Raw genomic sequence first — 13,920 nt, forward strand, 5'->3', positions numbered from 1 at the left:
GACTAATGGCAGATTGCACATTAAAAATTGGAATTCATTCAGAACACTTCTGGAATTCACAATGTCATCTAAAGTGGAGTCCTTTATTTCAAACCCTACCCAGGAGGCTTTTTAGTCCTTGAGAAAAGATAATGGAAATGTAAAAAGAGACAGTAATACAGATACGAAATGAAAGAGAAAAAGAAGGAAAAGAACTGAAATTTTGATAAAAGAATTAGGAACTGTAAAAATATAAATTGGATACACTCTGTCTAATTTAAAAGAATAATTAGTTGATAGGTGTTGCTTGACCAAGGAGGATGATCAGGATTACGATAACCTAAGATAGCTCATTTTATATTTATTTGAAGATTTCAGCAATTGTGTCCATTGTGGCGTCTAGACCTATCCTGAAAAGTTAAAGATTGAAATGTTAGAAAATGTTGCTAGTACAGCTAACGATTATTCCTTGACTCGAAAAAGTTTAATTTGTCAGATTGTGGTCAAACTCCATCTCAGTCTCATACGAGTACTTCCAAAACGCAGTCTGGCACAACGTTTTAGGAATCAAACTACTGAAGACATATTGAAATCCGCATCTCTTCTTACGTGTACTTATTGGAAGAAAAAGGGTAGGTTCTTTCTTATTGTTAAATATTGAAATATAGGCAACATAATAAAGATAGAGTTATTCCAAATGCTCTTAGTTATAAGAGGACAAGATAACCGTGATCTATTAAAAACAAGACATTTGTTGGGTCAGAGAAATCCCAGCCTGATATTGTGATGGTGCTTATGCCGACATAGAGTCTGTTATTATCAGGTATGTTGCCTTTTTCTGAGAAGACTCCTACTCGTGAAAGTGTTCTTGACCAAGGCGTAGAGTTAGGCTTTGTTAACTTTCATCTCCATTGTGTAAATTTGTCATCAGACTTAGTCTTAGGAACATTGACAATCGGAGCAGTGTATTCTTTATTTATCGAGTATAATCATTTATTACTAAGCAATCACCTCGCTGGATTCGTTCTTATTGAAGATGAAATCTATATATATCCTGCTTGTTTCGTTACTTGAGTTATGGCAAAAGGAGGTCTTGGGAATTATGTTGATCAGGAAATCGTTCGTTTAGGTGACACATTTATTGGTCAGTCATTTGATGAGGTCACGTTTGTTCATGGTAGTGCCATCTGATATGAAACGTCCGCATTCAACGCTCCATCAACTGGTGTACGTGATGACATTTGGTTTAGATAGCTGTGATGCTTAAAACGATATCTCTATCATCTACACCGATACCTGGATAAATCACTAGGAAACCATTCAAAAATTCTTTGATCGACTCATGGATTCAAATTTGACAATTCATTTAGGTAAAGGTGAGTTTTGCCAAGCATGTGTTACAAGTTTAGGACATATTGTGGGACACGGCCAAGTTAAAGATATAGAAGTTAAGGTCAAGGCTATCTCTAAATTGCCTATCAATAATTACAAAAATGATGCAGTGTGTAAGTATGGCTGGACATTATTGTAAATTTCACGTTTTTCCATATTGCTGAACACTCGACTAACTTGCTGAGTAAGAAAACCAAGTTTAATTGGTTGGAAAAATATCAGGAGGATTTTGATACATTAAAAGCTATGCTTAAGAGTGCACCAGTTCTTTCAGCTCCATATTTCAGTCAATCATTTAAAGTGTCTTTTCATGCAAGTGATGTGGCGTGGTTTAGTATTGATTCAAGAAGACAGAATTGTTGTGGATCCTTTTCCTAAACAAATCAACGAATACCAGTTCTATTATTCCACGATCGAGATGAAATGTTTGGCTATACTATTAGTTTTACAACTCTTTGAAGTGTATATTAGTTCAGCTCCATCTGCGATTATTGTATCCAGTGGTTACAACCCCAAACTTTCATTAATAAAATTACAAACAAATCTCAGCGACTGTTAATATGGAGTTTTTGACGTTGCAGGAATAGAATAATGACATTAGGCATATTAAGGGAAAAGACAATTTGATTGGAGATGCACTTTCACGTGTATAGTATTGTACAATATTTCTTGAAGTATATTTTGAGCCATTATTAGGACATTTATGTAAAAGATTATATGTATATTTGATTAATTTGTGTTCTAGATTTCGAGGACTCCACACATCGACTCTTTCGTAATTCATGCTTGTTCCAAAAATATTTCTGCGTTTCTCCGTTGTTGAGGCAAGTGTGAGTTTCTGATTCTCCACCATAATAGTGTCCATAACGTTGAACGTGTGTTCAAGTCATCGTGATGACTCTGGATAAACAAATCGGATCTTGGTCATTCTCGATCTTAACGATACTTGTTTTGGAAGACAGGTGTTGATCCACCGATAAAACTTGGCGTCGTCTCTTGACTCTCTCTCTGTTCTGTCTTGGAGAGGATGACGTAGATTGTGTTGGATGGACCATGTCCTCTTCAAAATTACTAGGCTGAACTTCTGACAACACTTCTCTCAGAGTATAAACTATACAGAACATCTTCGCCGCTTGGCTTACGGTTTCCTTGAAAACGTATGATCGTTTCAAGATTGTTCGTGATTGAAGTTTCATTTGACTAGAGTTACCTCTCTCTCCAAAGAAAAGATAAATTAACGCACCCGTTCAGATTCAGTCAGAGAAGACGAAACAGGCAAAACAGATTACACTTCTCGTCAGAGATGTATAGACGGTCATTTAAAAAGAAAACAATATAAAAAGACTTTTGAAGAACTCCAAACTACTCCTCGCGAGAGAAAAATCAAGATGACGTTCGACGTTTGTCACGAGAAAGTATGTTGGGCAACATAACGTCCATAACGTTAGGGAAAAGGAATCTCCAAGATAGGATAAATCACATCCATCCAGAGGCAAAGGTAAATATACCTGTTATTAATGTGAAGAAAGTGCACATTGGTCTTCAGATTGTCCAAAGAATGTGGGAACAAAAGAAAGAAAGAAAGAAGAAGAAAAATAAACAGGTTGCGCGTTCAGTAGCATAAAAACCCGTTCCAGTGAAGAACTTCAAAGCAAGACAAGGAGACTAAAAAGCTGAACACACATCACAGAAAGTAAAAAGAACAAAACACGGACTTATGTGATGTGCTTTTAAAGTTCCTTAAAATTCTTATTCACGAGAATATACCAACACATGTACGTGTATCTATATCTTGATTTGTTTAAAATTGTTGTTAGTATTTTTTGTATATTCAAACACATAGACAAACGTTTCATGGGATGGGATTTGTGCAGTATCTTTTAAACGAGGAGACATTGGTGGCCTTGTAAAGGGCCATTGTTTTGTTATATAAAACTCGTGGACTGGAAAACATCATCTGTAACTGCCTTAAACCTTTTCCACGTCAAAATCCTACTGCTGCCTCTAATGTGTAGTTCTTGTGACATCTGACGTCTTAGTGGTTGACGTTGATGTAGCCATATAAGGTTTAAAATGTGTAGTTCTTGTGACTTCTTGCGTCGTAGTGGTGGACGTTGATGTAGCCATATAAGGTTTAAAATGTGTAGTTCTTGTGACTTCTGACGTTGTAGTGGTGGACGTTGATGTAGCCATATAAGGTTTAAAATGTGTAGTTCTTGTGACTTCTGGCGTCGTAGTGGTGGACGTTGATGTAGCCATATAAGGTTTAAAATGTGTAGTTCTTGTGACTTATGGCGTCGTAGTGGTTGACGTTGATGTAGCCATATAAAGTTTAATACTTTGGATTGTGAATATCAGATTGTCTTAGACTTCGCATACATTTCTCTTAGACACTTTAACTCAGTCAAAATGCTCTGTAACAAACTGATAGTTTTGTTTTTCCTTGCTTCCTTCATTCAATGTTGAAAGGTGTACTATCCTCTTGTTACTTTCTCTTTCCTTCTTCTTATTGTTTTCTGTAAACAAAAGTCTAAACGTTCCGTACTATCTACAATCCAATGCACTCCAAAGATGGAACGAAAAGGATGTGAGTGTATATACACCAGCGATGCCCTCACACAAATATACCCTACTATCACGCAAAGGTGGAGGTGTTTATAGACGCGTTATACGAGCTAGCACACTAATTAACGAAAAGCGTGGGAGCGTACCTTGTAATAACTGCTCATCTACTTACAGTATGAGTTTTAAGAAAGCTACTTGAATGTCAGGATCAGAAGAATGGAACATCCCACCCCGACGAGATTTAAAACAGGCTGATTTACAATAGTTAATCAAGATTCTATTGAAAGTTTGTAATCTTCATGTCGCATTTCACTTAAAAACAATATTATCGTAACCATAACAGACTGGACACTAAGAACTCAAACACGATCTTAAAAACTGTGTCCAGTAAGGTTCAGTCCCATACTTTTACTTATCAAACTCCACATGAGCAGAAGTTACTTCTCAGTTTCTATCTCCGTTTAGATTTTGCATTAATCGGTTTGCACGTGTTTTAGTCACTTGTTTTATCTGGGTTTGATTTTGACATGTGATATTACTAACCCCAAGAGATCTATCACACTTTAGATCCAAAAGAAGTAATAAATACTAAAGATGTTTTTCTGGATCAAATTGTTTGCTTGAATTTAACCCAAACAAGTGGAGTCCGATGGTCACACAATACAAGATGGGTTCCAAGCCTGCAGTAACTGCCTTAGCAAACGCTAAGCCCGATTAGGATCATTTTGTTGGGTGCCCCTGGATTTACGTGCTGACCCCGCTGTGGCCACGGCATTTGGAAACAAACTTTTAAACAAGTTTTATATGATATTGAGCTTAACATTTTCTTCAATCGCTAGAAACGTACTAACGCACAGGGTCCCTGTGAGTTTGGTCCACTCGGCTTAAAGCCGGCCCTGCAAGCTAAAAGCTACGAAACCTGCGTCTATTATATTATCTTATCACTGTACAAATATGTATGTATGTATGAAAGTATGTATGTATGTATGTATGTATGTATGTATGCATGTATGTATGTATATATGTATGTATGTATGTGTATGTATGTCAGCATAATAGTGGCTATATGGTACCATTACCTATCTGCAAATTCAGTTAGATTCTTGATAAATATTTTCTCTCCGTTGTTTTCCCGCTGGTTATTCCAAAAGCTGAAAGACAAAATCGTGATAAAAAATGAGAAAGTAACTATTTTAAGTACGTTCTTAATCTCAAACATGTGCTCGTGCTCTGTGTATTTCTGGTTGCCTTTCTTGTAACATTTGACCGAAAACTTGACCACCCTCCCCCTCCCATCACCTCCTTTCAGAAACAAAATAAACATAAATGTAAACAGTCGTGAAGAAAACTTCTGGATTTTGTTATATCATCTGATCAAGTGTCTCAGATGATGTCATATCATTTTGTTTCCTTGTATCTCGAAATTTTCATGCTTGTTCCAAAATTATTTCCTTACATGTATAGTAGATTGGAATGTAAAAAAAAAAAAAAAAAAAATAGCTGACGGAGACTTAAAATTATACAGCTCCATCTCTAAAATGTATATACAGTCATAATATTAGTGCTTGAAACAGTACAACTTTAAAAGTTCTTACAGCGGATAATTGTATGCTCAACCTTTTGCTTTGTGTGTATCGATTTCACAAGATAAGCAACGGGCTTTAAACACCGCTCCCTTGTAAGTCTCCACACGCTGTTACCTGTCCAAGATGGAGATGTTAAAATTAGTAACGTTTATCTCCTATCTTACGTTTTCTTCAGTTAATGGAGGTAAGAACCTTAATATGGTAGAATATAGAAATTATAACTTTTAAAATCTTGTATCAGTATAAATCAGCAAAATATTTATGCAGTGCAACTCATTCATAATGAAACCCGGTTTGGTCATTTTGCTAAAATAGTACTCTTTCACTTCCGAATTGTCATACAACCATTTTATTATTATTATTATTATTATTATTATTATTATTATTATTATTTATATTGTTATTATCATCATTGAAATACCGTTGTTATATTATTATTATTATTATTATTATTATTATTATTATTATTATTATTATTAAAGAAAAACAATTATTATTATTATTATTATTATTATTATTATTGAAATACAGTTGTTATATTATTGTTATTATTATTGAAAAACAATTATTATTTTTATTATTATTATTATTATTATTATTATTATTAGGAAGCTTATTTAGAAGTCATGAAGAACACGGCCTCACCATAAAGTTGGAATGGGATTCTGGAGTCCAAACCTCAGACGTGCCATTTTTGCCTATAGAGGCCTCATACTATAAAAATATTTCAGGTGAGTGAACCTAAATGTCACGTTATGTGAGAAAATTTATTAATAATTCCTGCTCATGTTTATAAATGTCTTCTGAGAGAATTCGTAATTCAAAGTACTTTGGGTAACGTCAATACGTGTTTTATAATATTATGACTTTAGACCCATTCTGAAACAAAGAAACTATCTGTCTGTGAATTAGCCATTGCGTTACGGTCAAATATGAGGTTACTTCGTTTGGAGACCTTTTCCACTGAGCGAGATTCTCGGTTTGTTTGCAATTAGCAGTGATGTCACCGGTCGACTTAGACTTAGAGGCCGGAAACCCGACATTGTAACACCTCAGTGATACCACCCCAGACCGTTGTCAAACAGACCACCACATCCAATCAGAATGTAGATAATATAATTTGGGCGGTTTTTATCACGCAGCCAGACATTATTCTGTTATTTTCATTGTGAAAGAATCACTGCACGTCTGGATATTGACGAGAGCAGGTCATAGGGAAGTTGGAGACTAGATTGCGATCCGAGTGCCTAAATTACGCGCTCGTTAAAACGGGGGAAAGGGAGTACTAAGAACTTCGGACGAGACTGGAACAAAGGCTTCTGAGGAAGATTTTTGGGTGGAGAAGTATGGTCTGTTATGGCAAGAACTAAACAAACTGCGCGTAAGTCCACAGGAGGAAAGGCTTTGTAAGTGGAAGTCACATAAACTTACACGCTTTTCTACTTATCAATTTTTTCTTTCTTCTTCTTTAACTTTTTTCACTTTTCAATTTTTGTCATTTTCACTTACATTTTCATTATTTTTAATTCATTGTTTTTTATTATTCTTATGTACAAGAACTTGTGAGAAATTGTGGACTGTAGTCAACACTAATTATTGGTTTACAAAGGGTAAAAAGTATAGGAAAATACAAAAATATACATTGGTGTGAGACCCACTTAGTCAAATTCATTTTCGAACTACAGTGAGCTAAACTCATACCAGAATGAATACTGATATGATTCAAGTGTGAGGTTACAAACGTGTACAACCGCCCGGTGCAAATTTGAATACGTACTTTCAAACAAAGCTAGAGGGGAGTGGGGAAAGTCAGAGGCATTTAGCGTTCCTTCCCACCCACCCCAGGGTGTCAAATATTGCATTTTGGTGATGCCCAGAATTGTCATCGGCAATCGGAAATACTAATGGCATTCAAAACACAGGGGATCAATAAAGACGCCATTGATGGATTACAAAACGCGGGGATAAACAAGTCCATCTTGTATCGCAAAGACCTTGAGACTCCAATCCTAGAGGCACAAAATATAAAAGTAAATGGAATGAGGGCACAGGTGGACAGGACTACACTAATAAGAGAAGTAGAGGCAACGGTGACGTATGTTTTCTTCTCCGTCTCCCTCTCGAGATAGAGAGTAAAGAAATAGTGGACCAAGTCGAGACAAAACTGAAAACTAAGGTAAAAAAGAGCAAAATGGCAACATTATGGGGAGGGGGGGGGGTTTAGAGAGTAAAATCAGGTTTAAGAATAATGGCGGTCCTCAGAGAAGAGGTAAAAAGAATACCGACGTACTTTTACGTAATAGGATTCTTGCTGAAAACCTGGTCTTGGGGATGTGCATTAGACAGGACTTGCCCATAATGTAGACAAGCAGGACACAGTCCTAGAGACTGTACAAACCAGCCGACAGTACAAACATAACCGAGGAAGGCCTCAAATAATCAAATGAACCTAAACGTAGATGAGAATGATGAATTACAAATAGAAATACTTATTGAACGAGTAAGAAAAGAAATTATACCCCAGGATACATCTGTACTCACAGAGAAGTGGTAGAAAACCCTAAAGAAAGAGGAAGTTCTCTAATGACAAATAATGCAGAGGAAACAGAGAAAGAGCCATGAGAAATAACATACAACACATGATTCCCCAACAATGACGTTACAGCCGTGATGGGTGATGATAACGCTCAGAAAAGTCAAGAGTGGGACAAATATTTAAGCCAGAAAAGAACGGGTAGATTACTAGCCCCTGGCAAGGTAGAGCACATACTGCTTAAAACAGATTTAATGTGCTGACAGAGGAGGAGAGCTCCCTGTAGGGTGAGTCCCCCTTAATAGAAACAGGGCCGGTGTACCTCATTGGACTGAAGCCACTGATGTCAACATCGATGACCAATAAGATTTAAAAAAAGGAAAATGGCACAATCTCTATCCATCTCCTTCCAGGGCAGTCATAATATACTGCCGGTGGACAAAGAATCACAAATCATACAAACCGAAAGGATGAAAACAATTGTCAGAAAAGGAGGGCGGATAAACCTCAAACTGAGACAAAAGGACAGGACACGAAAGTGTCATAGACAAGGACAAAGGAAGTGAAAGCGAGGACGAGGACGAAGAAAATGATTACACGGACATGGAAGTAGAAGAAAAGGAAAAAGAGACAGAGAACACAGACAGCAGCAGAGAGGGTGAACAGACCATAGAATTCCGACAAAACAAATAAAACAAACAAATAAAATCATCTCGTAGAAGGTCAAGATTTTACAAATGAACTTTTCCTTGAGATGTTTTATTTCTGTAAAGGACGATTATACTAATAAAACCTCAGTTTGAAATAGTATCTGAAAAAATAAAGTACTCTACGTGTTTATTTATTTCTTGTTTATTTTTTGACGACCAACGTTGGTAGTCACCCTCTTTGCTGCTATTAATTTACCACCATACCAAGTTTGATGAATATTTTTCAACGCGTTCTCGTTGTCGTTTTTCCTCATCTGTTTCATCTTCATCTGTTTCATCTTTATTTGTTCTATGTTTCAAGTAATATTCAAGTTCTGACGGTGGTTTTTCTATTTTTGGATTTATGTTCTTTCTGTGTTTATAATATATCATCAAACTTCTGTATCGATCTCCACCGCAATTTTTACAAATCTGATATAATCCTCTAACGCCGTTGTTACATCCAACACAACTTCGTGGACCAGCATGAGGATGTTTCTTTATAAGATAATTATGTTTCTTGCAATATTCTCCACGGCATTTTTTATTACAATTGTTAGTGGTTCCTTGATGTAACCACGCACAGTTGTTCATTATATTAATGATATCTATTTAATTCAATTTAATTTTATCATCACCCCTCTCTGCTGCTCCCCTGTTACCCAAATATTTTATCAAGACCCACACGATATCTTGTTCTTGGATCATGTAAATTTATTGTTATAAATCCATGTGGGGTAGCTTGCGCTCGTGAGAAGAAATTTTTGAATTTAATTATATCCATGTCACCACCACACCAAGTTTGATGAATATTTCGCAACGTGTGTGTGTCTACGCCATTAAACACAACTAAAATGTTGCAGTTGTCTCTGATCACCTTCGGAATTTGTGTATATCGTTGAGTAACATAGATCACGTCTGTATTTTTATGTCTCCCTCGGGAAAATATTCTGGCTGGATTTGATTGTTTATCTAGCATCACATCGTCGTATACAACTAAATTATTAATAAATCCGTCTATGGAATCTACGGATGGTGCTTCATCAATATCGGTTATAAACTCTATAACATCATTATCTTCATCCAGTAATCGTGCATTTTCATTGAAATCTTTTAAGTACATCATAACATCGTTGATCATCAACGGATGGTGCTACTAAATATAATTTATCCCATTTCAACCATCTCATTATCAGATTAAGTAATAATTGCGTCTTACCCGATCCAGATGGTCCTATGATAATCATTCTGATGGAGTTCGGTAGCGCAGGATGATGCTTAACAGGTTCTCGCTGCCGAGTTGCTGAGAAATCAATTATATCCATATATATTATAACATGAATTTATATTGTTTACGCTGTAGAGTTAAAACTCCAACCACTGATTTAGCTACAGTTATAACAAAAAATAAAAAAATAGCGTACGGTGGAAAATGTTCTATATGCGGTAGAAAGAAATTTTCGTTTTTACCTAATAGGCGCGGTGGTGATATTGCTAATTTGATGTCAAAGTTTCCAGGTACTCCATGGGCTAAATATCCAGGAGAAAAACATCTACCAGGATATAATTATTGCGGTCCTGGTACTCGACTCGATATCAGGCTCGATGATCAAGATCAACCAAAACCAGGCGAGGAACCAGTAAACGCTATTGATCGAGTTTGTCATGCTCATGATGTAGCTTATAAAAGTCAAAATCTACAAGATAGGCATATTGCAGATGTAAAATTAATTCATTCATTAAATTCTATAAAAAATAAAAATATTAGAGAATCATTAGCTAATTGGTTAGTAAGATCCGCGATGAAAGGTAAATTAGCGATTGGGGCTGGTAATTAATAATGGAATCAATTTATTATTCACCGAGAGGATACTGGAGAGGCAAAGCAGCAATTGGTAAACTCGCTGATGCAGTGGCGGTTAAACATTCTACTGCTAAAGCGTGGTTGTCCAGGCAGGCAATATGGCAAATTTATCTACCACGTCCTAAACAAATTCAGTACGCGTATTTCGATGTCAGTGTTCCTAATGAAGTTCATCAAGCTGATATTCTGTTTTTACCGCATGATACTGTGCGTGGAAAAACGTACAAATACGCGTTAACCGTAGTTGATGTTGCAAGTAGATATAAAGAAGCAGAGCCGCTATCAGCGAAAACATCATCTGAAGTAGCCGATGCGTTTGAACGAATTTATCAACGAGGTGGTGGACCACGAGGTGGTCTGCGATGGCCACAGCTACTACAGGTTGATCCTGGTAAGGAATTTCTTGGTCCAGTATCATCGCTGATGAAACAACATAATACCAAAATACGACGAGGTCATACTGCAATTCACCGTGATCAAGCAATTGTTGAGCGATTTAATCGAACACTTGCTGAGCGGTTATTTGGATATCAATACGCGAGGGAATTTATTCAGGATAAAAGATCTCGCGAATGGGTTGCAAGATTACCAGGCGTGATAGCTGCATTAAATAATGAGATCACACGAACAACCAACATGAAACCCATTAGCGCGGTCACAAAAAAAAATATACCAACACAACGAAAATATGTTGGAAAACAAAAAATATTAGGTGATGTCACAGTCAGATATTTATATGAGCCTGGTGAACTTGAAGGTGGTAAAGCGAGAGCAACTGATCCTATTTGGAGTGTTACCACACACAAAATATCTACCGTGACAAGATCCACCGGGAGAAACGTAGGCGTTTCCAGACCTGCAATCTACAGATTAGATTCGGCCGCTCCTCAACGTGGATTTACACGTGAACAACTACAAATAATTACCGCGGATACACAACTACCACCGCGATCACTTCAGTGATTTCGATCACTTAACTAGCACTAGCGCTAAGGGCGCCAGCGCCTCTACGTCGATTACACTCAAGACAGGTTAACATGGTATTTTCTCGTGTATGACCGCGACTATTATCTTTTCTATCTACGGTAAATTGTCTTGAATCATTACTCGAATACCGCCATAACATTATACAATTACAACTGGTGCAATGATTATTCTGCTGCTGTTTTAACTCAATAATAAATTCAACATCAAGATCAAAGTCACGTTTATTTTTTTTATCAGATTGTTTGTATCCGATTAATTTTTTTCTTATTATATCATCATCGATGATGTTAAATTTATCAACGATTTCAGGAATTATGATTCTACGTAATTGAGATATATTTCTGACCCTCGATACCGCCAAATAAACTAAATTTGACCACTCGATGCGATCGTCTACAATCCAGACTCGTGTATCAGAAATAGTTAATCCCTGAGACGAGTGGATTGTCATAGCGTATCCCAACACCCATGGAGATTTGTCAGCGTGTATTGCATCTTCGACCACACTGATAACAACGGCGACAATATCATTTAATACGAGATTCTGTTTCCTTGACTCTGTCAAGGGTCCTGGAATATCAACATTAATATTCAGTTTTTGTGTATCTGATGGTCTATAACACAACGGTACGGGTAATTCTGAATATTTTTCTTTATGTAGTTGAAATAACTGCTGTTGTAAAGCGTCTCTGATTATTTTTCTACTTGCTACGATCAAATCGGTGGGTCTCCATAATTTCAAAAAATCACTCATTGATGTCTCTGAGATCACTCCACGTATTATTTCACACTGAATTTTGTTTGATTGTAATCTGATTAATTTTTTAAATTCCTTCAAATTTGCATCAAGAGCTCTATGATCATCATCTATTTCTTCGTAATAATCAACGAAATTTTTTAACCAATCATGTGGAGATGGTCCAACAAAGGGCGGCGGTTGACCATGATCGCCACACATTATTATGGCGGTATTTTTTGTCAACAACCAATCAAGAAACATTTTTAATGTATCCAATGACACCGTGCATATCTCATCCCAAATAATTATTTTAGGTATATATTTTTCTCCCATCCGTTCAGGAGTCCATGTATCTCCGCGCCACCGAAAGAAACTATGATACGTACACGATTGTACTTGCCGCTGTTTCATCTCACGTGCGAGTCTATGTGTGGGTGTCAGCACGATTATATCTGAATTTCTAAAAACATTAATCGTTCGAGTTGTTTTGCCGCATCCACCAGGTCCATTGAGATATACTGTCTTATATCTGGTTATTGGATCACTCAACGATGGTGCTTTCGACATTTCTGATATTTTATTACCCTCACGATAAAAATCTCTCATTGGAACATCTGCTGATTCTGTATAATTGTGTAATAGTTCCTTTTTTATTCTCCACGAACCCCATCGTTCATCATTACTTGTAAATTTCATAACAGGTTCTAAATATTTACTTGAAATATAAAACGAATCTGTTGCGACTCTGACTGCGGTCTCAGGAAATCTATTAATCATCGATAAGAAATTTATAGAAACATAAGCCAACATGGAAGATCTTAGATGAGTATATTGCGGGGAGACGTCATTTATGTAACTAACGATCGTACCTAATTTTGTTCCGTCGGATAAATAAACATTTTCTCGATTTACAAATATATTTTTCGCCGTTGTGTCAGCGATTATAAAATCGTACTCGGCATCATCTAGAATTAATCGTGCGTGATGTCTTTTATAATCATATGCACCACCTTGAGTAAATTTACCTATAATTTTTCTACCGAGATCTTTTGCGGTTTTGAGTTTATTAGGAATATCATCTTCGGAAACATCCTTAAACTCGCTAATAACTTCAGAATCTGACATGGGCAACCAAACTTTGGTCTGTGCATGATATGATATAATTGCCTCACTGACCACCAACGATGTCAGTATCATACAATCTAGCATATATCGCAACAAAACTATAGGTGCCCAACGTTTTTCACAAAAATGTCTACCAAACCAAACATAACAAATCTTGTGAAGATTTTCGTTAAACTCGAATGATTCAATACAGGCGAATCCAGTCAGATCAAAATCAGGTAATGGTCCATTAATTGCCACTCGCGTCATCTCGTTTGTTGGGTGACCAAATCTTTCAAAGTACACAGAACAATCTCCGTATCCCAGAAAACTTCCTGGATAACATGCAACCATATCAACCGAAATAACATCATTGTAATTGTATTTGGTATTCCATAATCCGCCATGTCCATATTCGACGCAACTTGCGCGTACGTCCTCGAGTAAATCAAATCGTGTTGGTTTCCATGAATTTCGTTTTC

General features: G+C 36.6%; 1 protein-coding gene across 2 annotated transcripts in view; it reads left to right on the top strand.

Moving 5' to 3' along the window:
* The first annotated feature begins 5,595 nt into the window (after positions 1–5,595).
* LOC149800052 (uncharacterized) overlaps positions 5,596–13,920 on the top strand; it is a 40,623-nt gene continuing 32,298 nt past the window's right edge. The window contains exons 1-2 of one of the 2 annotated variants that reach the window (XM_089959608.1): positions 5,596–5,706; positions 6,131–6,253. In XM_089959608.1, coding sequence (XP_089815734.1) covers positions 5,646–5,706; positions 6,131–6,253 — 184 coding nt within the window. In that variant the 5' untranslated portion in view covers positions 5,596–5,645. Of the gene's footprint in view, positions 5,707–6,130; positions 6,254–6,751; positions 6,929–13,920 lie in introns of those variants that run through there. The other variant, XM_089959609.1, reaches the window with a different exon arrangement.

Source organism: Sinohyriopsis cumingii, chromosome 5, assembly GCF_028554795.1.
Source record: "Sinohyriopsis cumingii isolate HCF-2022 chromosome 5, ASM2855479v2, whole genome shotgun sequence".
In the NCBI taxonomy this organism is placed as follows: domain Eukaryota; kingdom Metazoa; phylum Mollusca; class Bivalvia; order Unionida; family Unionidae; genus Sinohyriopsis; species Sinohyriopsis cumingii.